Source organism: Camelina sativa, chromosome 7 (assembly GCF_030686135.1).
Source record: "Camelina sativa cultivar CO46 ecotype springtype chromosome 7, ASM3068613v1".
Lineage (NCBI taxonomy): Eukaryota > Viridiplantae > Streptophyta > Magnoliopsida > Brassicales > Brassicaceae > Camelina > Camelina sativa.
In genome coordinates this window covers 16,522,002-16,547,198 of record NC_141886.1, presented here as the reverse complement: position 1 = coordinate 16,547,198, position 25,197 = coordinate 16,522,002, and the positions used below count along the sequence as shown (strand labels likewise).

Below are 25,197 nucleotides of genomic sequence, written 5' to 3'. Positions count from 1 at the left end.
CTTTTGTCTATGGCCACCCAAACCCAAGTTATAGGAATGACCTTTGGGAACAGATAGAGCAGATTGGAATCCAAAGGAGGAATTTACCTTGGCTTATAATTGGTGATTTTAATGATTTACTAGGTAATAGTGAAAAGAAAAGGGGATGTTTAAGACCAGAGGCTAGTTTCCAGGGTTTTAGAAATATGGTGAGACATTGTGGTTTTATTGATCTTACATTAGAAGGGGACAAATTTTCATGGGCAGGAAAGAGAGGGAAACATTTTGTTACCTGTTGCTTAGACAGAACAATGACGACCACAAAATGGCATGAGCTTTTCCCTTCTTCAGAAACAGTTTTCTTGGAATTTGGAGAATCTGATCATCGGCCTTTGATAACCTGTTTCAGACAAGAAAGAAGAGAGACAAGGTTGCTTCAGATACGATAGTCATTTGGTGAACAGAGAAGGCTTCATAGATTCGGTTTTATCAGGGTGGTATGTCAGTACCATGGCAATGCTATAATAGCAATGTTGGATGAGTGACAAATTGTAGAAAACACATTTATAGATTAAAACGGCGAAACATAACAAATGTTAAAGATAAAATAGAACAAATACGAGCTCAGTTGGATAAAGCAGTTTCTTCTGGCACATCTACACCAACGAAGAGGCAGCAACGTAAACGAGACCTCAATTAAGTATACATTGATGAAAAAAATTTCTGGAAACTCAAAAGCAGAAACACTTGGGCTCAAGCAGGGGACAAGAACACAAAGTTTTTTCACTTAGTGGTCAAAACTAGACAAGCTCGAAATAAAATTCTCTCCATTACAGACCGGAATGGAGTTTATCATCAAGGTGATACAGAGACAGTAGAGGTTGCGGTTAAATACTTTGGAGAACTTTTTCAGTCATCAACACCATCATTGAGTCACCAAGAGGAAGTTTTCAAGGGCTTTGACAGAAGAATTACGCCAGAAATAAATGACGAGCTAACAAAAGAGGTTAGTCTTTCAGAAATTAAAAGAGCAGCTTTCAACATTGGTCAGCCTCGAGCCCCTGGATCAGATGGTTTTACAGGAGCTTTTTATCATCAATTTTGGAATGACATCCAGTCCACCATCGTGCAAGAAGTTCACCGATTTTTTTATGAAGGCAAGATGGCACCACATCAAAACCATATTAACATCTGTCTCATTCATAAAACAGAAGTACCAACTACTATAAAAGAATTCAGACCAATAGCTCTTTGCAATGTCAGTTTTAAAATCATTTCCAAGATTTTGGTAAACAGACTCAAGAAACATCTTTCAGGCATAATCTCGAAGAACCAAGCAGCATTTACTCCAGTAGGATGATCACAAAAAACAATATTATAGCACATGAGGTGTTTCATGCATTAAAAGCACGAAAGAGACAGTCCAAGTCCTACACGACTCTCAAGACAGACATTATGAAAGCCTATGACCGATTAGAATGGAGTTTCTTAGAAAAAACTATACAGCACATGGGGTTTGACGGAAGATGGATCAAATGGATAATGGAGTGTGTTTCAACAGTCAGCTTTTCAGTGCTTATAAATGGCTTATCCAAAGGTTACATTACTACAAAGAGGGGATAAGCTATGGAGATCCTCTATTACCTTATCTTTATATCCTATGTGCAGAAGTCTTATCCCATTTGGTTCAAAAATCAGCGACAGCAAAACAATTGCAGGAAATGAAAATAAGTGATCATAGACCATCAATCACACATCTTTTATTTGCTGATGTCTCTTTCTTCTTCATGCTAGCCAATGACAAATCCTGCAAAGCCATGAAAAACATCTTAAGCACCTATGAAGAGGCCTTAGGTCAAGCTGTCAACCTAAATAAGTCGGCAATAACTTTTGGTAAGAGAGTTAAGTCAGAGGTCAAGACAAGAATGCGACGCATATTGGGAATTCATAATGAAGGTGGAGGAGGAAAATATCTTGGTCTACCAGAAGAGGTGGCTAGTAAGAAAGCTGAGATGTTTCATTCTATCACATATAAGGTCAAAACCAAGAGTAAGGCTGGAACAAAATATTTCTATCAGGAGGAGGTCGTGAGCTCCTACTCAAGTCAGTTGCTATTGCGTAACCAGTTTATTCTATGAACATTTTTAAGTTCCCTAAAGAGACATGTGAAGAAATCAATGGTGTATTGTCAAAATTCTGGTGGGGTGATAGCAATACCAAAAGAGCATGCACTGGTTTAAATGGAATCGAATGGCAGATCCAAATCAGAAGGTGGCATGGGTTTAGGAAACATAGAGCATTTTAATCTGGCCTTACTATGGAAAAAAGTTTGGCGAATTCTTCAACACCCAACCTGTCTTATGGCTCTGATGCTAAAGGCTAGATACTTCAGTGACACAAATATACTGAATGCTACTAAGAAACGACAATAATCTTTTGTTTGGAAATCACTTATGCACGGTCGTGATTTACTCAAACAAGGCATGCACTTTATTATTGGAGATGGTTCAACGGTAAATGTATGGATTGATCCCTGGCTGCCACTACATCCGCCCAGACCTCCTAGGCAAAGAGTCACTAGATTATTTATCCTCTAGTTAAGGATTGGATTAATGGCCATTCTGGTCAGTGGAATGAAAACCTAATACGAGAACTGGTTGTTGAAGAAGATGCAAACCTAATCCTATCTCTCAAGCTCTGTAAGCATACTTCTCAAGACATACTGGGATGACAATATAAAACGAGTGGATTATACACCGTTAAATCGGCGTACTGGCTAGCAAATCAACTCTATAATGATCCACAAATTCAGCCACCACCAAGTAACCCTGCTCTTAAAGCCAAAGTATGGAAACAACATACAACTCCAAAAATCAAACATTTTCTTTGGAAAATATTGTCGGGTTCTATTGCCGGTGGAGAGAATCTACAAACATGACATATCAACACTTAGTCTGTCTGTAAAAGATGTTGTCAAGCTGAAGAATCTACAAAACATATACTATTTGATTGTTCTTATGCCCAGTTAGTTTGGAGAGCGTCTGGATTGCCTATCAACATCACTTTGGCTGAAAATGTTTCTCTAGAAGATAAAATGATGCCATTCTTTCAAAAACTATTGCCCAAACCAATCCACAACTACATCAAGTTGCTCTACGCATACTATGAAGATTATGGACAAGTATGAACTATTTAATCTTCCAACAAAGAAATTTCTCCTCGCATTCGGTGTCAGTTAGGGCCATAACAGATGCAAATGAATGGCTACAAGCACAAGAGTATCTTCAGAGCCTAAACGACGAAATCACTACTCACACCCAGTCCGCTGCCAATATGTCTACATGTACAAATTGGCAACAACTACCTGGTGGATGGCTCAAGTGCAATTATGATGGTTCTTTCAATAATGATACAAGACAATCAAAACGGATTGTACGCAACGAGATAGGTGAATTTATTGGTGCTGGTCAAGCTGTTAGTCTTTTCACTGAATCACCATTGGAAAGTGAGTTACAAGCACTCCTCATTGCGATGCAACACAGTTGGAGCAAAGAACACAGAAAAGTCATATTTGCAGGTGACTGCAAGCAGCTTACATATATACTCAACGGTAAGAGCCTTAACTTTAGAAGCTATAACTGGATTCGTAATATTAACTATTGGAAGACTCGATTTGATGAGGTAGCTTTCAAGTGGACACCAAGAAACAACAATAGGCCAGCGGATCTGTTATCAAAAAGAAAGATCTCAAACAATCTTTGTTACCATGTTTATACTTATGTTCCTTATTTTCTATTACAAGAACTAAGTTGTAATATTTACTAATTCTTCGTAATAAAGAAGCTGTTAAAAAAAATAATAATAAGTCTGAATGTTTCATGTTAAAAGTTCTGTAGAATGAAAAAAAACACATTATTGAAAATATATTATTTTCGGATGTTAAAACAAAAAAATTGGAGATATATTATTTTTCTAAAAATACATATATATACCAATAACTACATATATTTTATTTAGGGGACGGATTTCTCATTAAGTCGTTTTTTTTATAACTTTTTTATGGCTTTGAATGGTTGGTCCATAAAATATATACTAAACAATGCGTACTAATAATTTGTTATGCTAAACTCTATACTAGAGTATAGAATATTTTTTATAACAGACTAACAAAATGCAGATATATAGTTATATTTTCGTATAAAGCATGATAACAAAGATAGAGAGAGGTACAAACATGAAGAGGAAGAAGACTATTTGACACCGGATTCTAATATAAGAGGTAAAAGAAAACAAACTCATGGTCAATCGGATGGTGGAGGAACTGCTGCTGAGGAAAATAAGACTCCAAGGATACTTACGCCAAGATCCGGTGTATGGTGCCACTTCACAAGAGTACCTAGAAGCCGAGACAGATGTACCTGCAACTATTGTGGGAAGGAGTTAGGATGTGCTACAAAGTTAGGGACAAAAAACTTATGGAATCATAACAATATATGTAAGGCATTCAAGGCGTGGGAAGAAGGTCAAGATGCTACGCAAGGACAGAAAGTTATTAATCAAGAAGGAAACCTACAGAGTGCAAGAGTGCCTGAGCATGTTTTCAGAGAAGCACTTAACCAGATGGTGGTGATAGGAGAGCTACCATTGTCGTTTGTAGAATCCATGGCATTAAGATTCTTTTGCAACAAGGTTAGTCTTCTCTTAACATGGTTAACATTCTCTTAGCAACTTCTTTATTATATATGTTTTTACTAATCAAAATTTATCTTGTATAATCTGTTTAGGTAAACTTGTATAAGCCTCACTCAAGAAGGACAACAACAAGAGACATAGTGAAAATGTATCATGAGAGGAAGGCCACATTTAGACAATGGTTTATTGAGAGTAAGCAAAGAGTGTCACACACCACTGATATTTGGGTATCCTCGGTAACAGGTATGTTTTTTTCAAGTATATTATGATCATTCTTATTGTCGATCATGTTCTCTTCTCTAATATGAGCTCATTCTTTTCTTTTTTTTTTTCTATCAACAGGTTCAAGTTATATGGTCATAACAGCACACTACGTTGATAAACATTGGCGGTTGAAGAAGTTAATAATCAGATTCAAGTATGTGCCGGATCACAAAGGTAAGACAATTGCTACCACTCTTCTACAATGTCTTGCTGACTGGGGGATAGAGAAGGTGTTTACTGTGACTGTGGATAATGCAACTGCTAATAGCAATGCTTTGGATGAGTTTCAGTCTACCTTCTCTCAAATTAGAACAGATTCTCTAGTGTTGAATGGAGATTACATGCATATGAGATGTGATGGGCATATTATAAACTTGATAGTTAAGGATGGATTGACTGAAATGGATGCTAGTGTTAGTTCAGTCCGCAATGCCATATCTTATGTCAGATCAGGACCAAATAGGAGAAAGGCATTTGAGCTGCGAGTGGTAACTGGTAGATTTACGAAGGGTAGTTTGCCTTTAGATGTAACCACTAGATGAAATTCGACATATTTGATGTTGACAAGAGAAATTAAGTTCAAAGGAGCATTTGATAGGATGGAGTGCGAAGATAAGCTCTACAATGATTATTTCTTTGGGTATGATAATGGAGAAAAAAGGCTAGGACCTCCTTTGACGAATGATTGGCGTAAAATAGAAAGGTTTGTGAAGTTTCTTAATGTTTTCTATCAGGCTACATTGGTAGTTTCTGCCTCCACTACTTTGAATGCACATAAGTGCTATGGTGAGATAGTAAACATTGCAATGAAGCTTCAGTTACTCTGTCTTAATACCGATGCTGACGTGAAGGTTAATGCCGAGAAGATGTATAAGAAATTTGACAAATATTGGGATGGCATCAAGAACATAAACAGTATGTTGGTAATTGCTAGTGTTTTTGATCCGAGAAAGAAGATGGAGTTTGCAAATTTGTGTTTTGCGGAGCTGTATGGAGAAGATAGTACAACGGCTAAGGGGTTGAATGATTCGATTTTGATTGTCATGCGTGCGATGTATGCGGAGTATAGTGAAAGATATGCTAATTCAACATCTCAAGCATCCGGTCAGTCTCAATCATCATCTCCGGCTACTGATGTGAGGCAAACAGATGGGTTATTCGACTCAATGGAAGATGAATTTGATGGTTATAACCCAATGGAGCAGAAGTATGATACATTGCTTAGAAAGATAGGAGTTAGAGATACTAATGAATTGGAAACTTATTTGAGAGAAGAAGTAGAGAATCCTGAATTGATTATGGGCATTGAGTATGATATTCTCTCTTGGTGGAAAGTCAACAGTGCAAGGTATCTCATTTTATCCAAGATGGCTAGAGATTTATTTGCTATGCAGGTTTCTTTAGTTGCTTCTGAAAGTGCTTTTAGCACTAGTGGAAGGATAATAGAACCATATAGAAGCTGTCTTACACACTACATGGTGGAGGTTTTGATGTGTATTGAACAATGGTTAAAACAAGATATTCATTTTGAAGAAAAGGTTCTTACAAATGCACAGATTCTTGCAGAAGTTGAGTTTGAAGATGAGCTTGAAAGATGTATTTTTTCTTTTGTCTATTTGTTTGATGCTGATTACTAAGATACAATTTCTAATACTTTTTTTGTTTGTCATTTTCTTTTCAGAGTTTGAAACTCTAACTCTCTAAGTGGTTAAAGAAGAAGAGGGGTTCTAATGAGATGATTGTTTTTGTAAGTCGGCAATTGGGATCGTTTGGATGAAGAAGATGAGATGATATGATTGTTTTTTACTTCTCTACTTACTCATCTCTAAGACTTTAAACTTAGTTTTGGTTTTACTTTTTTATCTCTTTAAAACTTTAACTCTCAGTTCAGTATTTCAATTCATATAAGACTTTTGATTTCGGATTTTTTACTTAATTTCGATTAGTTTCAAGAATATCGGGTATTTTTATCAATTTCGGATAAAAATACCCGAACCATATCGGATATCCGTCGCCAAATTTGGATTTCGTGTAAATCCGAAAATACCCTAATTCGAATACATCCGACCCGAACCCGACCCGAACCCGACCCGATTCTATAAAATACTTGATCGGGTTTAATATGTGTACATCCGAAAATCCGAACATCCGAAGATCCGAACCCGAACCCGATCGGGTACCCAAATGCCCAGGCCTAGCCAAGACTGCCATCAAACAGATAAAGAAGGAAGGAATCTATACCAAATAAAAGTATGAGCTATAAGCTTCTAAGGCTGTCCACATAGGATTTTAAACAATCTATCAGAATTTGACGTGTCACTAATTAACATTTTTAAAAATTTACAGAATTTTGTATATTAAAAATTATTTTAAACAACCAATCAGGATTTGACATGTCATTCATTAACATTTTTTAAAAAATTCTGGAATTTTCTGTATTAAGAACTTTTAGAAAAAGGAAATTTATGGAAATAAAAGAACTACGTACAACGTCCCACATCGAGTAGAAAATTTTTAGACAATGGTTCAGAACCAGTATAAATAAGATTAATATGTTTCCAACAACGAATGAGCAGGAAAACTTGATTTATCAAATATTATATTTCGAAACCTTTTAAAATTTTAAAATATTATAAATATTGAAATTCTAAAAGTCTTAGCTTTTAAAAGGTTTCAAAATATTATAACTTTTAAATTATTAGCTTTTAAAAGGTTTTTAAAGTTTAAAATTTTATTTATATTGAAACCTTTAAAAGGTTCAAATATTAAAAATATTTAAACTTCATAAATGTTTTAAAATATTACAATTTCTTAACCTTCATAGAAATTTTGAAATATTATATCTATACTAATTAAAATTTGAAGCTATAAACTCCAAAAGGTGTCCATATAGGATTTAAAACAACCGACAAGAATTAGATATTTAACTAATTAATATTTTTGGAAATATAGTAGTAATCTATATTATTAAAAAAATTTAGAAAAATAAAGTAAAATCTATAGAAATAAAAGAAATATGTACAACGTCCCACATCGGCTAAAAAATTTTAGACAATGGCTGAGAACCATTATAAATAAAACTAATATGTTTTTAACTATAAATTATCAGGAAGCTTGATATATCAGGTTTCCAAATTTAAAAGTTTTATTTGATTTTTTTTAACAAATTAAAATTTTTTAAAGGTTTATATTTAAACTTTAGAGAATGTTTAAAAATATTATAAATACCTCCATAAAAAGTTTAAAATATTATAACTAATTAAACTCTATAAAATGTTAAAGTGTCATTAATATTTAACTCTAAAAGAAAAAAATGTTACAAATATTTAAACTACATCTACAGTTTAAAATATTTTAAATATTTAATCTCTACTAAAAATTTTAAAGTTTAAGAATTACTAAATATTATATATCAAACAACATCAAATCAAGATCTTGCAACGTCAATCCTTCTTCTTTTGACCCAAAAATAATTTTACAGAAACAATAATAAATCATCTACAAAGTCATACATAAAAACATGTTTTAAATTTTGAGAGTTAAATAATAATAATACTTAAACTTCTTATAGAGTTTAAATATTTAGAATATTTTAATCTTTCTATGGAGGTATTTATAATATTTTTAACATCCTATAAAGTTTAAAAATTTATAATATTTGAAATTTTTAAAAGTTTCAATAATTATAATATGTTAAACTTTTAAAATTTTATCTCTATTAAAAAATTAAAAGTTTAAGAATTACTAAATATTATATATCAAATTTTTTTAATATCTTGAAAATATCTTACTTTTCTTCATTTGTGTTTTATATCTCTTATGAGCTGTAAAACATATTTTTGTGTATGACTTTACAGTTGATTTGATATTCCTGCAGTAAAAATTGTATTTTTAAGTCTAAGAAAGAAGGTTTGACGTCGCAAGACCTTAATTTAATGTTATTTGAGTTTAAAGAGGAAGGATCGACGAAAAGTTGTTTTAACTATACATTTGTTTATATTACTTTCTCTGCAAGTAAATACTTTCTCTACAAGTAAGGATTTTAGTTTGAGAAGTTTCAATACGTGTGGATCTAAAACCGAATAAGTATATGGATGAAATTATCAATAATTGGGTGCATGTGTTGACTATGCTGGTCTTCATGAATTGCACAAATTTTATGAGAAAAGAAATGATTTTGGTCTTGGAGTTTGATGGTTAACAAATTGTGTGGTAGTCTAAAAAAAGGTTTTTCAGTGGAAGAATGTGAAGATGTTGACGAGGAAGAAGAAAAATAAGATGAGTATAACAAAGAACCGGACGGTAAAAGTAACGATGACAATTACCATAAAATTTGACAATGAAAATTACAATAAATTAATATGAAGAATAAGAAACATTGAATAAAAAACACGAAAACATAGGTTGTAGCTATCAATTAAATATGAAAAATGAGATAAATTCATGATTATAAATTTTTTTCGATTTATAAACATAGGTGGTCAAAGAAATGGTTTAGGATATGTGAGGTCACCAGTTTGATCCGCTTCGCCAGGACATCAAGTTAAATTTATGGGTTTTTTTTATCAGATTTGATTTTATAACACAACTGATTTTTATATTTTTTAAAATTATGTATCTGAAATTTAATTTTGTCTTTAATACTAATTTAAACTTTTTATAAGATAATATTTCATTACCGTCATTAATCATATATAATTTTCATGAAAATATATCAAATAAACCCACGTGTAGCTTCAAAACCTAGTGAGTAATAAACAAAAGGAGTATAAGAAGAAACCGTTCAAACATACCCGTGGGTTCAAAACCTAGTGAGTAATAAACAAAAGGAGTATAAGAAGAAACCGTTCAAACTATATACACAAGTGAATGAAACCGAGAGATTATAGTTAAATGCGAGCATTTCCACTTCACATCTCAGACCAACAAACATACATATGCGAGTTACAACTGAATATACACATCAATCAATCTGTAGAGTTTAAGCTTTGGTCTGAAAAATATAACTCCGAGCACGAGCCGAGCAGAAGATACCTAGCACTCCAAAATCGAAGCTAATAAACGCGCTCAAGCAAAATATCCAAATCGATATCGGTCCTTCTACCAATTCGTTTTGATATATTTCCTCTTGTGATGCATCAATATTAGCCGGATCACACTTGCTCCCAGAAGATTCTACACAAAGTTCCGGATTTCCAGCCAAAGCCCCTGGAAACTTCCCAAGCCCTTCTTTCTCGGTAATGATTCCAGAGAAACAGTTATGAGATAGGTTCAGAAGTGTGAGTCCTGGAGGAGCCGAGATGTTTCCGGTGACTTGACCTGACAGAGAATTGTGTGAAAGATCTAAGGCCTTTAACCTTGGCAGCTTCTCTAGACGTGGAAGCTGACCTTCAAGGAAGTTGTAGGACAAGTTCAAGTACTCAATATTCTTCTGTCTGAACAAAGCTTCTGGGATCTCTCCGTGTAATAGATTGTCAGAGAGATCAATCCCAACCATGGATAATAGATTGTAGCTGAAGCTTAGTTCGTCTTTGGCAACCACAGCTGCTGATATTTTGATCTCTACTTTCCCTGGTGGCTCTACGGATCTTTCTTCTCCGGCGGCCTGAAGATCTTTGAAGCGTGTGCTGTTTAAGTTATCGTCCGGTATGAACCAGGAGAACCTGTTGCTGGAGTAGTCAATCATTTGGATTTTATCAAACTTGAACAGCCAAGAAGGAAGGGTTCCACTGAATTTGTTCCGGGCAAGAGAGAGATATTTGAGATTGGACCATTTGGTAATGGCTTCATTCAGGTTTCCTGAGAGGTTGTTGGAACTGATATCCACAATCTCAAGAGACTTCAAACCAGCCAAAGTAAGTGGTATCTCACCTGAAATATGATTATTGCTTATGTCAAGTATCTTCAGACTGTCCAAAGCATCAAGCTCTGGTTGTATTTCGCCAGAGAGGTTGTTGTTACTAATCATCAGAGCAAGCAACTGAAAGCAACCAACAATGTTGAGCGGTATCGAGCCGGTTAATGCGTTGTGGGAAAGATCAATGACCTGGAGATACGTCAGATTCCCAATCTTAGCCGGGATATCTCCGGTTAGAAGATTGTGAGAGAGACGCAATGCTTGTAACCTCTTCAACTCAGTAATCCTCAACGGTATATCACCAGAAAACCTATTGTGAGAAAGGTCAAGAAGTACCAAACCCAATTTCTCAGTTGTTTCAGAGATTCTGCTAGGAAGACGACCTGAAAACCCGTTGTGACTCAAGTCCAACATCACAAGCTTCTCTGAAAACATAAGCCTTGGAGATATCTCGTAGTTAAAGCCATTCAAGGATAGATTCAAATGACTCAGCTCTACTAAAGAACTCAAACAAGAAGGTAACCCACCAACCAACAAATTCTCAGCCAGATTCAGAACACTAAGAGAAGGACGAGAGGAGTAGAAACAAGGCAGTGTACCAGAAAACCGATTTGAAGCAAGATTAAGAACCACCAACGGCTGCTGAAAATCTCTAAGTGTACCAGTCAAGTTATTGCTCTCAAGATTCAAGTAGTTAAGAGACTTCAAATACAGCAAGCTCTCAGGTAACTCTCCAAGAAACGAGCAGAAACTAAGATCAATTCTCTCAAGATTCATCGAGAAACCCCCAAACCAGTGAGGAATCACGCCGCCTAGATCTCTATTCTCACTAAGAACAACTTCTCTAAGCTCCTTAAGACTCACGAATGTGTCAGGAATCGAACCAACGAATCCGTTCCGGCTAAGATTAAGTGCCCTAAGATTACGCAACGAACCAAAGCAAGAAGGTACGTTTCCAGAGAAATTGTTCCGAGAAAGGTCCAAGCTTTGAAGAGAAGAGAGCTTACAGAGCGATGGGTGAAGCTCACCGGAGAGATTCAGACCGGATAAAGTGAGAGAGAGAACTTTTCCGGTCGGATTGTGACAAGCTAGACCTGTCCAGTTAGAACAAGATGAGCCGTACCATGTCGATAAGCTTCGATTTATGTCGTGAATAGAAACCCTGAATATCAGTAAAGATGCTTTATCTTGTGGGTCGATGTCGGGAAGCTGGGATTGAGCTAGAAGCGACGCGGGAGAGGAGACGAAGTAGAGGAAGAAGAGAGTGAAATCTGCAATCTTCAGTATGTTCATAGCTCAATGGAGAAGACGAAATTTACGTTAAGTGGCAAGTAAATTGAGAAGGTCTCAGGGGTGAATCGCAGCGACGTCTCTTTGGCTCTTTGCAGTGGTAGTGGAAATGTGAGTGGAAGATTAAAGACAGTGAGAACATTCTTATTACATTCCAATTTAATAATTAGGAGACTAATCAGTAAAGCATGAAACTCTATATCCCAACCAATTTTTGTCAATTTTTGGATTCTAAATTTCTTATTCAAATTTTTTTTAAACTGAACCTCAGCTGAATCAATATCCGAAATAAAAGTATACATTTAAAAATATTAGTTATATTTACATTTTTAATAGTATAGATACATAAAATAGAATTATAAATTTAAATATATTAGTTTTCCATAATTTGGATATTTTCGGTTATATTTGGGTAAAGTAACCAATATTTATTTTTTCTAGATATTTGTGATATTTTATGTATTTTCATTCTCAATATAAATACACGAAACTGAACTGAATTTTTGAAATGCCTAAATGGGTGTAGACCCTCTACTTAAATGGCACCAAACTAATCTCAAACACTAATAATTATTCTGCTTCCAAGGTTGGTTTTTTTTTTTTTTTTTTTTTTTTGTGTGCAAACGCTGCTTAAATAAAGTACATCCATTACAAAATAATAATGATAATAACGTCCAAACATTAATTTACAATTTTAAACGAATTAAAGTTTTGGACTTTAGATCAAAGAAGGGAAAATAATAATTTTGAAAAAAAAAAAACACTCAGTTTAATATTGTTTGAGAATTGTCTGATGTTTTATAAGATTGTCTTATACTTTCAAGGGTTTTATTACTTCTACAGTTTATATGAGGTCTATGGTTGATTTTTGTAAAGGTTGACCTATACTATGAGAAAAATACTCAAATAAAAACAAATATGTTTCTTATTAGTATCTTGTCATCACAAATTTGGGTAAATAATAGAAATAAGTTTACGTATGAGATTCAACACGTAAACTTGTTCGTGGAGTGTTACATTCAGAACAAACACACTGGCTGAAAATACATTGTGTGTTCTTACATCCCGGACATGTATCGTGACAAGTATTGTCGTTGGTGCAAGATCCTCCACGTTGTATTGTTACATCTTTCATTTTTCCACTAACTCTTGCTTCTCCCTCCATCAAACCTATATAATCATTATAAAAAAGAAGACATTAAGACATATATATGCACATAACATAAACATAGTATGAATCTTCAAGATCGGTAACTGTGACTCATTACAATTAATCGTTAAAGATTAAAAACACGATGGAATTAAATTTAAAGTTGAAAGATGGACTCACATGAGAGGGACAACAAGAAGGCAAAAAAAACAACTTTCATGAACACCATGTTCTCCATTTCTGATGATAATACTGGTTCTCATTAGACAGACGTATATTTATACAATTGTACGTGTGAAATAAGCTGATTTGTTGCCAATTAAAAACAGTATTGATATATATATATATATACCATTTTACGTGTGAAATAAGCTGATTTGTTGCCAATTAAAAACAATATTGATTCTCATTATACAAACGTATAAATTTATGACATGTATAAGTTATTGCATCGACAGGTTTAATGCAGAAGATTTGGAAGATTTTCATATACTATATTTTGACATGAACTCTCTATATATAGTTTTGACTTTTGAAAGAAAAAAATCTCCGATCAACGATATCGATTAAGATATTATTCCCATTAATCATGTATAATTAGGAAATTGATGTTTTAATTGTTTAAAAAGTAAATATATATCCTATTAAAACGAACGGTGACAAAAATGTCATAATTAATTAATATAGAGAAGACACTAATGTGTAAGATTTTACTTATATTTATCGTTCGTTTTTCTCCGATTCTAAAACCTAAATCGCTCTTCAAAACACTCTTACGATTCTTTTTGCTGTCATGGGAGTCATCATCACTCAAGAGAAGAGGACATTGACGTTTTGACATACATTTGACTCTGGACAGTGCACACGACTAAATATAAGCACATGAAACCGAATAGCGCGATAAATTCGTCAGAGACACTATTTTGGGTTACTTGATAGCGGCAAGAGACACAACCAGTTCAGCTCTCAGTTGGTTCTTCTGGCCACTGTCCAAGAACCCTGAATCAATAAACAAGATCCGGAAAGATATATATTAACAGGAAGATGCTGAGGTTATCTAGACGGTGCCGTGTGTTAGACGCTAAGGTTATACCCACCAGTTCCATTTAACCGCAAGTCACTGGCAAAGCCAGACGTGCTTCCAAGTGGGAACTGAGTACTCGATGATGAAATTTGTTTGAGGAGATTATTAACTTTGATGTAAAAGATTATTTCTCGTTAATGAACCATAGTCATAGTACAAGCCTATATATACTGTACAATTAGTATACTAGTATAGTAAGCTAAAGAAACTTACATATCCTAAAATACAAGATATAAACTATGGTATATAAGTTAATATACCCCCCTCAATCCAATATTTCCTTTGAGGAATATAGGCTTGAAATCGACATGCGCTGAAGCAGATGGTGAAACGGTCAAGGTTGTAAAGGTTTCGTAAGAATATCAGCGAGTTGGTTTTCAGAACCGAGATGGAAAAGTTTGAGAAAACATTTTTTTAACCTGTTCACGTGTAGTATGACAATCAATCTCAACGTGCTTCGTCCACTCATGGAAGACATCATTGCTCGCAATATGTAAAGCAGATTTGTTGTCACAAAACAACTTAGCTTAAGAAGTAGGTGTAATACGCAGGTCGCAAAGCATCTGTTGAAACCAAAGTAGCTCTTTTGTCGTCTGAGCCATACTTTTGTACTCTGCTTCAGTACTGTTGGAGTTCACGATATCCTGTTTCTTCGATTTCCAAGATATCAAAGAGGTGCTGAGAAAGATACACATACCAGAGATAGATCTCCGGGAGTCCTTGCGGGTTCTCCAGTCTGCATCAGTAAAGCCATTTAAGCAAATTTTGGAATTTGCATAGTAAAATAGTCCTTGACCAGGATTGCTCTTCAGATACTTGAGGACGTTCCGAGCCGCTTGAAAGTGGACATCAGTAGGACATGAGAGAAACTGACTAAACCGATGAACAACAAACGTGATATCAGGACGAGTGATACACAAGTAGAGTAATCTGCCAATTAATTCTCTATATGGTCGTCCATCCGATACAAGAACACCAGTCTCTTTAGTCAATTCTTCCTTAGGATCCATCGGAACAGATTTAGGCTTACAACCTAATAGACCTGCATCAGCCAATAAGTCTAAGCAATACTTCCTCTGACAAACTGATATACCCTCTGCGTTCCTTTCTATCTCCAAACCAAGAAAGAACTTTGCAGGGCCAAGATCCTTGATCTTAAACTGGTTAGCAAGAGTAGCTTTAACCGTAGTAACAACCATGTCATTGTTACTCGCAATAAGGATGTCATCTACATAAACCAGTAAGGCAGTGTAAGAAGTACCTTGCTCCTTGACAAACATTGAGTTATCAGCATGAGACTGAATAAAGCCATCATCAAGAAGTGCCTTCGAGAAACATTTGTACCATTGGCTTGAAGCCTGATTTAAGCCATATGTAGACTTATGGAGCTTACACACTGCATTAGGAGGAAGAGAAGTACCAGGAGGTGGAGTGTAGCCTTGAGGTGAACTCATGTATATCTCCTCATCTAAGTCACTGTGCAAAAAGACAGTAGTAACATCCATTTGAGTTAAACTCCAACCTTTCTTGGCCGCTAAGTCCAAAAGAAGTTTCACACTTGCCAATCGTGCAACCGGAGAAAAGGTGTCAAAGTAATCCACACCCTCCTGTTGTGTAAAGCCTTTGGCAACTAAACGTGCCTTGTACCGCTCTATGGAACCATCAACATAGTATTTGATGGTGTAAACCCATTTACAACCCACCACATTCTTACCAGGTGGTAGTGAAACAACACTAAACGTTTCAGCAGCCTTCATAGAATCCATTTCCACATTCATGGGTTTCATCCAATATACAGAAGCAATGGCCTGTTGAAAATTCTTTGGTTCTGTTTCGATGGAAACAGAAAGAATATATGCTTGATATGATGGTTTGAAATTTGTGTAAGTAAGATGAGAGGAAATAGGATATGGAGTGGTAAAAGTGATAGGAGAAGATGGGGGAGAAATTTGAGTAAGAGAGCAATGATAGTCAGATAAATAACTCGGTACCTTAGATGTTCGCTTTGGTCTGGCATTCAATGATGAAACAGTGGTCGTTTCTGCAGGCACAATCTCAGTGACCAAACGAAGATCGCTAGAACTGGAGGATTGTGATGATGGTTGATGAGAATGAATATGAGATGGTAAAGTAGAGGATGAGGATGGAAGAGGTGCAATATGATGATAATGATCTATGCTAAGAGGAAGAGATAATGGCAAAATGACACTATCAAATATATCAGTAGAATTAGCAGGAACATGTTCTAATTTGAAAGGAAAAATATTTTCATGAAAAACAATGTTCCGGAAAATCGAGATGACATTACTATCTAAGTGTAAGACCTTATACCCTTTATAGCCAAAAGAGTATCCTAGAAAGACACATCGATCAGCTCTAGGACTAAACTTGTGTCGATCCTTTTGTAAAGTAGAAACATAGCATAAACAACCAAAGGATTTGAGAAATTGATAATCAGGTTGCTTCTTTAGTAAAACAGATGGAGTTCTATTGATAAGAAAAACTGCAGTAAGCAAGCAATCACTCCAATACACTAAAGGAACATTATATTGAAACAATAAGGCTCGTGCAACATTAAGCAGATGCTGGTGTTTGCGCTCAACAACAGTTTTGTTGAGGGGTATATGCACAAGAAAACTGGTGGATCATGCCATGTTCTTTAACCAAGTCAGCGAAAGCAAGCTCAAGAGCATTATCAGTACGGATAGCTTTAATATTCGTTCTATATTGAATAAAAACATACTCCCTCTGTCCCTAAAAGATTGATGTTTAGAATTTTGTACACATTTTAAGAAAACAATGATTATTGAGTTTAAATATATATATTTTTTTTGACTAAAAATATATTATTTAATTTTAAACCAATAACAATTCAAAATTTTAAATATTTTCCATGATTACTTCTTGAATTTTACAAAACAGAAATCTTTGTGGGACAAAAAAATATCCCAAAACATCAATCTTTGTGGGATAGAGGGAGTATTTCATAAAAGTAGGAAAAACAGTAGTAACTTCACTTTTATTTCATAGAAGATAAACCCAAACTGCTTGTATACAATCATCTACTATTGTTAAAAAGTACTTAAAACCCTCTATAGACTCAGTTGAAAAAGGACCCCAAATATCTAAGTGGAGAAGATCAAATGGTTGTGAAGACAAATGATTGTTGGACTCAAAAGGAAGACGTTTCTATTTAGCTAACGGACAGACTGGACAATGACTCTAATCAACAAGAGAAGACACATGTAAAGACAAAGTACCAGAAAGAACTTTTAACTTGTCTGTAGATGGGTGTCCGAGGCGTTGATGCCAAAGATGTCCATCAACCTTCAAGGATCCAGAGAAATGCGGAAGCAATGCGGATAGAGAGATATGTGTAGGTGACGATGCTTCAGGTTGTAAGACTCCGGAAGGTAACATGAATGAGGGTAAAAATGAGCATAACCATGATTATGTTGTAGTAAGCTACTAATAGAAATTAAATTGAATCTTAAAGATGGAACATGCAAAACATCATGCAATATGAGTGATTTGGACAAATGCACAGTGCCACAGTGTGTGATATCCACTCTAGCTTCATTCGACAGAGAGATTGTGACTCCAGAAACTGTTACTGTGTCATTAAAAAAGGTCAGATCAGAGCAAACATGGCTAGTAGCACTAGTGTCAATGATCCAACTACCATGATGAATAGTTTTTGATAAAGAAGAAAGACATTGATGTTGAAAAGTAAGTCGATTGTCTTCAAAACGAAGTGAAGAATAAGGAAAAACAGTAGGACAGGAATGGATACCAGAAGATGATTGGATTGCCATAGCACCATGCTCTGTAATAGACGAGGCTTGTGAAGATGATGTTGGAGCCTCTGAAAGCTTAACCTTTGTATTTAGTTGTTGAATCAAAGAAGTAATTTGATCATTACTCATTGTGCTGACATCAAGATTAACCACAACATTCGTAGTTGGAGTGGAAGAAGACTCAGTTATCACATTGGCCACAACATGTGTCATTGGTCGAGGATTAGAAGACGTATGTCCTCTGAATTGTGTAGACGACATTGCTGGACGTTGACTTCCTTGACTTCCCTGATAATTGGCCAGACTACTCTTGAATCCAGGAATGTAACATGGGGGATATCCATGCAATTTAAAACACTTTTGGATAACATGTCCATTTTGACCACAATGGGTGCAAACAGGTCTTGGTCCTCGTGGCCTATAGTGATTCTGATTCTGAACTGCAAATGTCATATTGTCATAAGAGCCAGTGTAGGAGACCTGATGTGTATCGGATACCTGAGATGGTACAGAGATAGGGACCTCTATGGGAGCAGAAGCCTGAAAAATCATATTGTTTGGCTTAGGTGTGATGTTCGTCTGTCGTTCATCAAAAGTAACCATGTTGAAAGCCTCTTCAATATTTGGTATTGGCTTAAGCATGAGGATGTGTCTTCGAGTGGATTCATAAGAAGCATTCAACCCCATCAAAAATTTAGTAACACGACTCCTTTGTTGTAGCTTTTCCCAAAGAGTGGCTATTACACTCACATTTGCCACAGGTACAAACCGGTAGTTCGACATAGTTCTTATACTCTTCCCAAAGAGTGACTAACATTGTATAGTAGGAAGTAACATCCATAGATCCCTGCTGCAAAGAGTTCAATTTCTGCTCTAGCTCAAACACTCTAGGAGCATCATCTTGCTTAAATTGGGACATCAAATTATTCCAGATTCCCTCAGCAGTGGAGATATACAGCAAACTCTGACCAATATTTTTATCCACAGAATTGATAATCCAAGTGTTGATCATATCATTACACCGTGATCATGATCCAAAATCTTGATGATCCTCAGGAGGTTTACGAATCTTACCATCAATAAAACCAAGTTTGTTTCTGACATTAAGAGCAATACACATTGATCTCTTCCAAGAATAGAAATCAGCTCTAGACGTGAGACGATCAGATACAATATTCATCCCCGCATGATCTGAGCTGTGGAGGAAGTAAGGATTTGCGTAATGATCTATCGAAGAAGATGAATTAGCCATAACCGAAAGCAGAATCAGAGAACAAGATTGTGCGATACTGAGCAACAATCGAAATCAATCCAATAACCAAAATAGGCAAGTGAAAGCAAACATGAGATGTAGCGCGAACGAATGAAATCAGCTAGAAGAAGATAGCAATGAGTGTTACAAGATTCGCGAAAGAGATTGATAAAATCTGACGCCGTGAAGCACTCATTAAAGAAGATGATCGTCTCGATGAGCAATTGAATCAAAAAGATGAAGATGAACAAGCTGGGTGAAGCTTAAGAACGAAGAAGATGAGCTCAATTGAAGCTCTTATCAATGGTGATTCTGGGTTTTACGAATGAGAAAGAAGATAAGAGCAAAAAAGTTAGTTAGTGCTCTGATACCATATTAACTTTGATGTAAAAGATTATTTCTCATTAATGAACCATAGTCATAGTACAAGCCTATATATACTGTACAATTAGTATACTAGTCTAGTAAGCTAAAGGAATCTTACATATCCTAAAATACAAGATATAAACTATGGTATATAAGTCAATAGAGATGACGTGGAAGATGATTTCATACAGTGGAAGGTTAAGAAATGAACCTTCATATAAGGTCTTGGCGTTTAACGTTGGTCCAGCTTGGGGAAAAAGTTAACGTTCTTGGTCAGTGGCGAAATTAGGAAATCATCACATCAGGATCAAAAAAAATTATTAGGGTCAATTATGTGATTTAAAAATTTTACCAGGATCAATTGTGCTATTATACCAAGATCAATTTGATTTTTCTTTAAAATTTTATCTAAATTTAAAATTTCACCAGGATCAATTGATCCACATGATTATACTGTGACTCCGCCCACTGTTCTTGCTCACTCATGAAGACATCGGCTGCGGAAATGATAAGAAACTATGACATCAAGTTCGTCGAAGGGCACACAAAACAGAACATGGTCTCGAAGTTAATATCACGTAGCTAGTGATAATTTTGTTGATAATTTATCAAATCTTTCTAATAAAATTTAACAAATATTTCTTAGTATACTGCGTTGTTACGCTGGCTAAATCTTTATAAATTATCATTTTAGAATTTTCTTTTCAACTTATACATTTGCCTTTTGCAAAATTTCTCCTTATATTATTATATTATCCTAATGTTTGTAATTTAAAAAAAGATGCATAACTAATTTCAAATTTCGATTAAAAAAAATAGATAATCGTAATGTGATAACTGTTAGATACATACATCATACACCTTGAGATATTAAATTGTGTATAATCCAATCAGGTACGGTAAATATAAAGATATTCTTATTCCTTCTTTTCCTTATTAAAATAGGCAAACAAATCCAAGTCAAATTTGTATTAAGGTCTATCTTTGGCTATATATATGAACACCGACGCTCTCATACATTCATGATTCATTACAAACAATTCAACAGCCAAGAAAACCCTAAACGCACTACCTTCTCTTCAACAATGGTAAATAATACTTGTACAATCAGCTTCATCAGCATCATGATCCTCATGCTCTATATCAACCAATCTGCTCTTTCTTCTTCTGTCCGCATCCGTCTTCAAAAAGGTCGAGATCATGTTCAAGACCGGACGTTTGATGAGATTGATTGAGCTGATAAGGCACGTCTCAGTTTCTTGTTTAAAATTATGGAGGCTGATGATACTCCCCCGCTTCTACCATGGCCTCATGCTAATCCTATTGAAATCACTGAATCCATTCTAGCATGGTGATCCGATAGTTTGTACTTCTTATTCTGCAAGCACCATATCTAGGACTTTGTTTATTTTTTATTTTTTTTGTTAGGTTTTGATACTACGAGTCTACTATTGATTCTCGAAGAAACATGTAAAACCTCTTTGTATTATGACAATTTGTACATTTTTCTTCAATTTAATGGATATTTTCTTGACATGTATTTTATTAATTGATAACGTTGAATATCATGGTACAAACATATATGGTGTTAGCTAGCCTAGATGGAGAGTAATACAACTTGATTATAAAATATTGTTATAGGAGCGTTTTCTAGCTAAAATATGAGCAGCTTCGTTAAAGTTTTACATTGACATAAGGGAAGTAACTTAATTGAAATTAAGATGCCAGAGTATTTGATAGCATGCATCTTTGCCCAAATTAATAAATGTAATGTCCTCCTATATCTTTAAAACGTCTTGATCAAAAGGTGGGAATCACCCTCGAAGCATACCTCATATGCCAGATACTGTGAATTGTATTTAACAAAGTTTACTACTTCAGCCTCTGGCACCAATGAATTGTATCCCAAAGAGACGTCACATCCCAATATCATGGAACTTCACAATGATGATTTATGATAATATATCCACCGCCCACGCATCTTAGATTCAGGTTGTAAACTGAGAATCCGGGTTCGGATAAAACAAGATCGGGTCCAGGTCCATTGGGTTTATGTAGTTACTACTCAATAGGATAATTACAAACATTTGGTTCCGATTCAAATTTCAGAACCGATCTCAAAAGAATAAATACTCTATCAGTTCAGGTATTTTGTATCTTATTATACTTGATACTGAATAGTTTTGGAGCCTATGTATCAGTTGGTCATACCCATAACCAACCCGAACTGGTTTTTTGGGGTGGTTCCGGTTTGGTTTTTTTGAGTTCCGTTTTTCTGCCCAGTCCTATGTTGGATATGGGTTTCACCCTGCCTTAATATGCCTCCAACCTAGCCCATTCCCGAATAGTCAACCTAACCTTTAGAATCGTTGACTGACCAGATCATCCTTATCGGACCGACAGAGTTTCTAGAAGGCCCAATAAAGATGGACAGCCCATTAAACGACAGCCTGCAAAGAGGCGATCACCGACCTTGCCCTTAAGCGGTACCACATCGATCTTGAGGTATGAGGGTGAGACGTCCCATCAGCTATAAATACCGAGAGATAGGCATGGAGAATGCATCAAGGAACCTGGAGTAGGAGTTTGGAAACAATCCGATTCTAGCACTAAGTTAAATAGTCAATTTGAGCATACATCATTCTGTAATTAGCCGGTCGGCTTAAAGCAGGATATCTTGTTAACTCAGCGATCTTTGACTATCTCAATAAAAGTCCTTTGTTTTGCCCTCTTTAAATCATTATTCTCGATCTTTAGTATCAGTCTTTCAACATTTGGTGCGCATCCAAGGAAAGAAACAAGGAGAGCTTTTAAAGGAAGTCCAACATCAAAGAGCAGTACATCTTAAAAATGAGAGAAGAGGAGACCACCGGGAGCGATGGCTACGTAGCGGACACGCCAGACCGCATTCAACAAGTCCAGGAAGAGCTCCCACAAATTCCACCGACCTGAGCCCCGACAACGCCGAACGGATCGGTAGGAGAGGGAACAAGTGCCCTCGACGTAGGCGCACTAATGCAAAGCATACTCGAAAAAGTAGACGCCCAAGACAGAAAGACGGAGGAACGTTTCGCTTCACTCTCTAACATCTGTGCAAAGTTACAAGAAAATGCCGACCATCCGGAAACCACCAATAGAGTCGACATGAGTCAGAATGGCGAAGTGGCCAAGCTCAAAAGCCAGATAAAAGATGTCACAAGGAAGTTCCACCAGGCTACCAGTGCAGCGCCTGACGTCGACCACATGTTAGAACAATCCCAGAAGACTCCGTTCACTGCGCGAATTCGCCGAGTCGTCGTTCGTCTGGATTGAAAGATCAAGTACCTGCCCCCATACAAAGGAGACTCGGACCCAACCCATCATCTAACATCCTTCGAGATCGCAATTCACCAATGCGAATTCCCCCCAAAAGAACTCGATGCTGGAAAGTGCCAGCTGTTTATAGAAAACTTGAGTGGTGACGCCCTGGGCTGGTTTTCCTCCTTGCCGCGCAACTCGATCGATAGTTTCCGCATGCTCTCATTGACCTTTCTGAAACAATATTCGATCCTGGCTATCCCTACCGCGACAATCGCCGACCTCCACAATATCGAGCAAGGAGAACACAAATCATTGCGAAAGTTCATGGAGAGGTTTAAAAAGATTGCCACACAAGTAAATGCCCCCATAGCGTTTCGCTTGCAGCTCTCCAAAGGGCTCTATGGTATGAGTCAAAATTCCGCGAAGATCTTAAGCTGAACAGATTCCCTACCTTCCAAGACGCCCTCCATCGAGCGGTAGTCCACATCGAAATGGAAGAGGAAAAAGTTGTCCTCGCTAAGAAGCGTTCCTCCACCGGAACCCAACTATCGACCGACAAGACAAAAGAGGTATACCACGAGCCCCGTCAGCATCTCGACAAGGAGTACGTCATAGATAGCAAGAAACGCGGCACGACATACCTCGTCAACGAAGCCCCATTGCCCCCAGTTGCTAGCTCGTCAGTTCTAATACCGAAGACCCCACCAAAGGGCGCGAGAGAGGACCCGATCATAACCTCTACTGCGAGCTGCACGAATGTACCTGCCACGCTACACAATCCTGTATACACTTGCAAAATGCATTGCTTGGTAAATACCTCAATGGCGAGGTCACGGTTCAGTTACGCCAGTATAAAAGTAACGCATTGCGGGGCCGTGGTAACGCACATGACTTCTTAGGACAGCAAGGTCGTTCAAATAACCGGCCTGCGCCGAACAACCAGGTTAATCAAGTTGAGGCCGACAATCAAGTAGGCGGCCAGGAGAATCTACAAGCCGACGCACCCCCACCTTCGGCCCGTCGCAAAATTAATGTCATAATAGGAAGCTTACCGTTCAATCCCGATTCACCTAGAGCTACACTTCCTGCCAATGATTTTGAACGAACAAAGAGCGCCCGGCTAGCTGGAAGCCCGCCTATTTGCCGGTCATACGCACCAATCACGTTCAGAGAAGGAGACGCCGCCGGACTGCCCAATTCGCCTACCGGACCCGTAGTCGTCGAGCTGAATATCGGCAACTGCCTAGTTCCGGATGTCCTAGTTGACACGGGAAGTTCAGTGAACATCATTTTTAGAAGAACGCTCTCCCGGATGAGAGTCGACTTGCACCTTATTATGCCGAACGCACAAACCTTAACTGGTTTTGACGGGAGCTCCCTCACCTCCCACGGCACAATTGTACTACCCCTATACGTCGACGAAACAGTCCACATGTTTGACTTCGCCATCATCGACAGACCAACACCCTACAATGTCATCCTTGGGACGCCATGGCTCCATCAGATGAAGGCCATCGTCTCAACTTATCACCAGTGCGTCAAATTCCCAATGGCGCTCGGCACTTATACCCTTTACGGCAACCCAATGGCGACTCAGTGGCCACCGCGCCGTCCTGTCAATATGATCATGGGAGGCTTGACAGCTTTTAGGGATTCCATACGCTCCATCCACGATTACGTAAAAGCCGGTACGGCAGTAGTATGGCCAGTCAAGAAACCACCATTCGTCCCGCCAATCACATTCACATCGGACGACCTACTTGGTGTTAACTTCCCACACAATGACCCTCTCGTCATCGAGTTACACATCGGCGAAAGCGAAGTCACAAGGATCATGGTCGACACAGGAAGCTCCGTCAATGTCATCTTCCGAGATGTCCTTGACAAAATGGAGGTCAATGACGGCGAAATCAAACCATCAATCCGACCTCTGACGGGCTTTAATGGAAATTAAATGATGTCTTACGGCACCATTAAATTGCCAATCTACAAATCTGGAGTCGCATCATGGCAAATTCGTCGTGGTCTACAACATCATTCTAGGATCCCCTTGGATCCACGATATGAAGGCCGTTCCGTCAACGTACCACCAATGCGTTAAATTTCCCCTGAATGGCCAAATATGCATAATTAAAGGAAATCAAGCGGACGCCAGGACTTGTTTTG

The 25,197-nt window shown here is 36.9% G+C and overlaps 2 protein-coding genes and 1 pseudogene across 3 annotated transcripts; all 3 read right to left on the bottom strand.

The window, feature by feature from the left end:
* Positions 1-9,769: 9,769 nt before the first annotated feature.
* On the bottom strand, positions 9,770-12,244 carry LOC104701132 (receptor-like protein CLAVATA2 pseudogene; annotated as a pseudogene). The gene has a single exon (XR_015562871.1). The product of XR_015562871.1 is annotated as a receptor-like protein CLAVATA2 pseudogene (transcript).
* A 740-nt stretch (positions 12,245-12,984) lies between these two features.
* LOC109125624 (defensin-like protein 266) lies at positions 12,985-13,479 on the bottom strand. Its single transcript, XM_019227613.2, has 2 exons — positions 13,413-13,479; positions 12,985-13,252 (listed from the first exon to the last, which is right to left on the bottom strand). Exons 1-2 carry the CDS (start codon positions 13,468-13,470, stop codon positions 13,056-13,058), a joined length of 255 nt encoding a protein of 84 aa, XP_019083158.1. The 5' UTR covers positions 13,471-13,479; the 3' UTR covers positions 12,985-13,055.
* A 1,364-nt stretch (positions 13,480-14,843) lies between these two features.
* On the bottom strand, positions 14,844-18,896 carry LOC147941310 (uncharacterized). Its single transcript, XM_087458463.1, has 2 exons — positions 17,762-18,896; positions 14,844-16,561 (listed from the first exon to the last, which is right to left on the bottom strand). The coding sequence occupies exons 1-2, from the start codon at positions 18,894-18,896 to the stop codon at positions 14,844-14,846; spliced, it is 2,853 nt and encodes a 950-aa protein (XP_087314589.1).
* Positions 18,897-25,197: the final 6,301 nt, after the last annotated feature.

Coding starts and splice junctions, on each gene's coding strand:
- LOC109125624 (XM_019227613.2), bottom strand. CDS start 13,470: ATGGAGAACATGGTGTTCATGAAAGTTGTTTTTTTTGCCTTCTTGTTG. Junction 13,253..13,412: donor CTTCTTGTTGTCCCTCTCAT/GTGAGTCCATCT, acceptor ATGATTATATAG/GTTTGATGGAGGGAGAAGCA.
- LOC147941310 (XM_087458463.1), bottom strand. CDS start 18,896: ATGTCGAACTACCGGTTTGTACCTGTGGCAAATGTGAGTGTAATAGCC. Junction 16,562..17,761: donor CTTACTACAACATAATCATG/GTTATGCTCATT, acceptor CTTTCAAATTAG/AACATGTTCCTGCTAATTCT.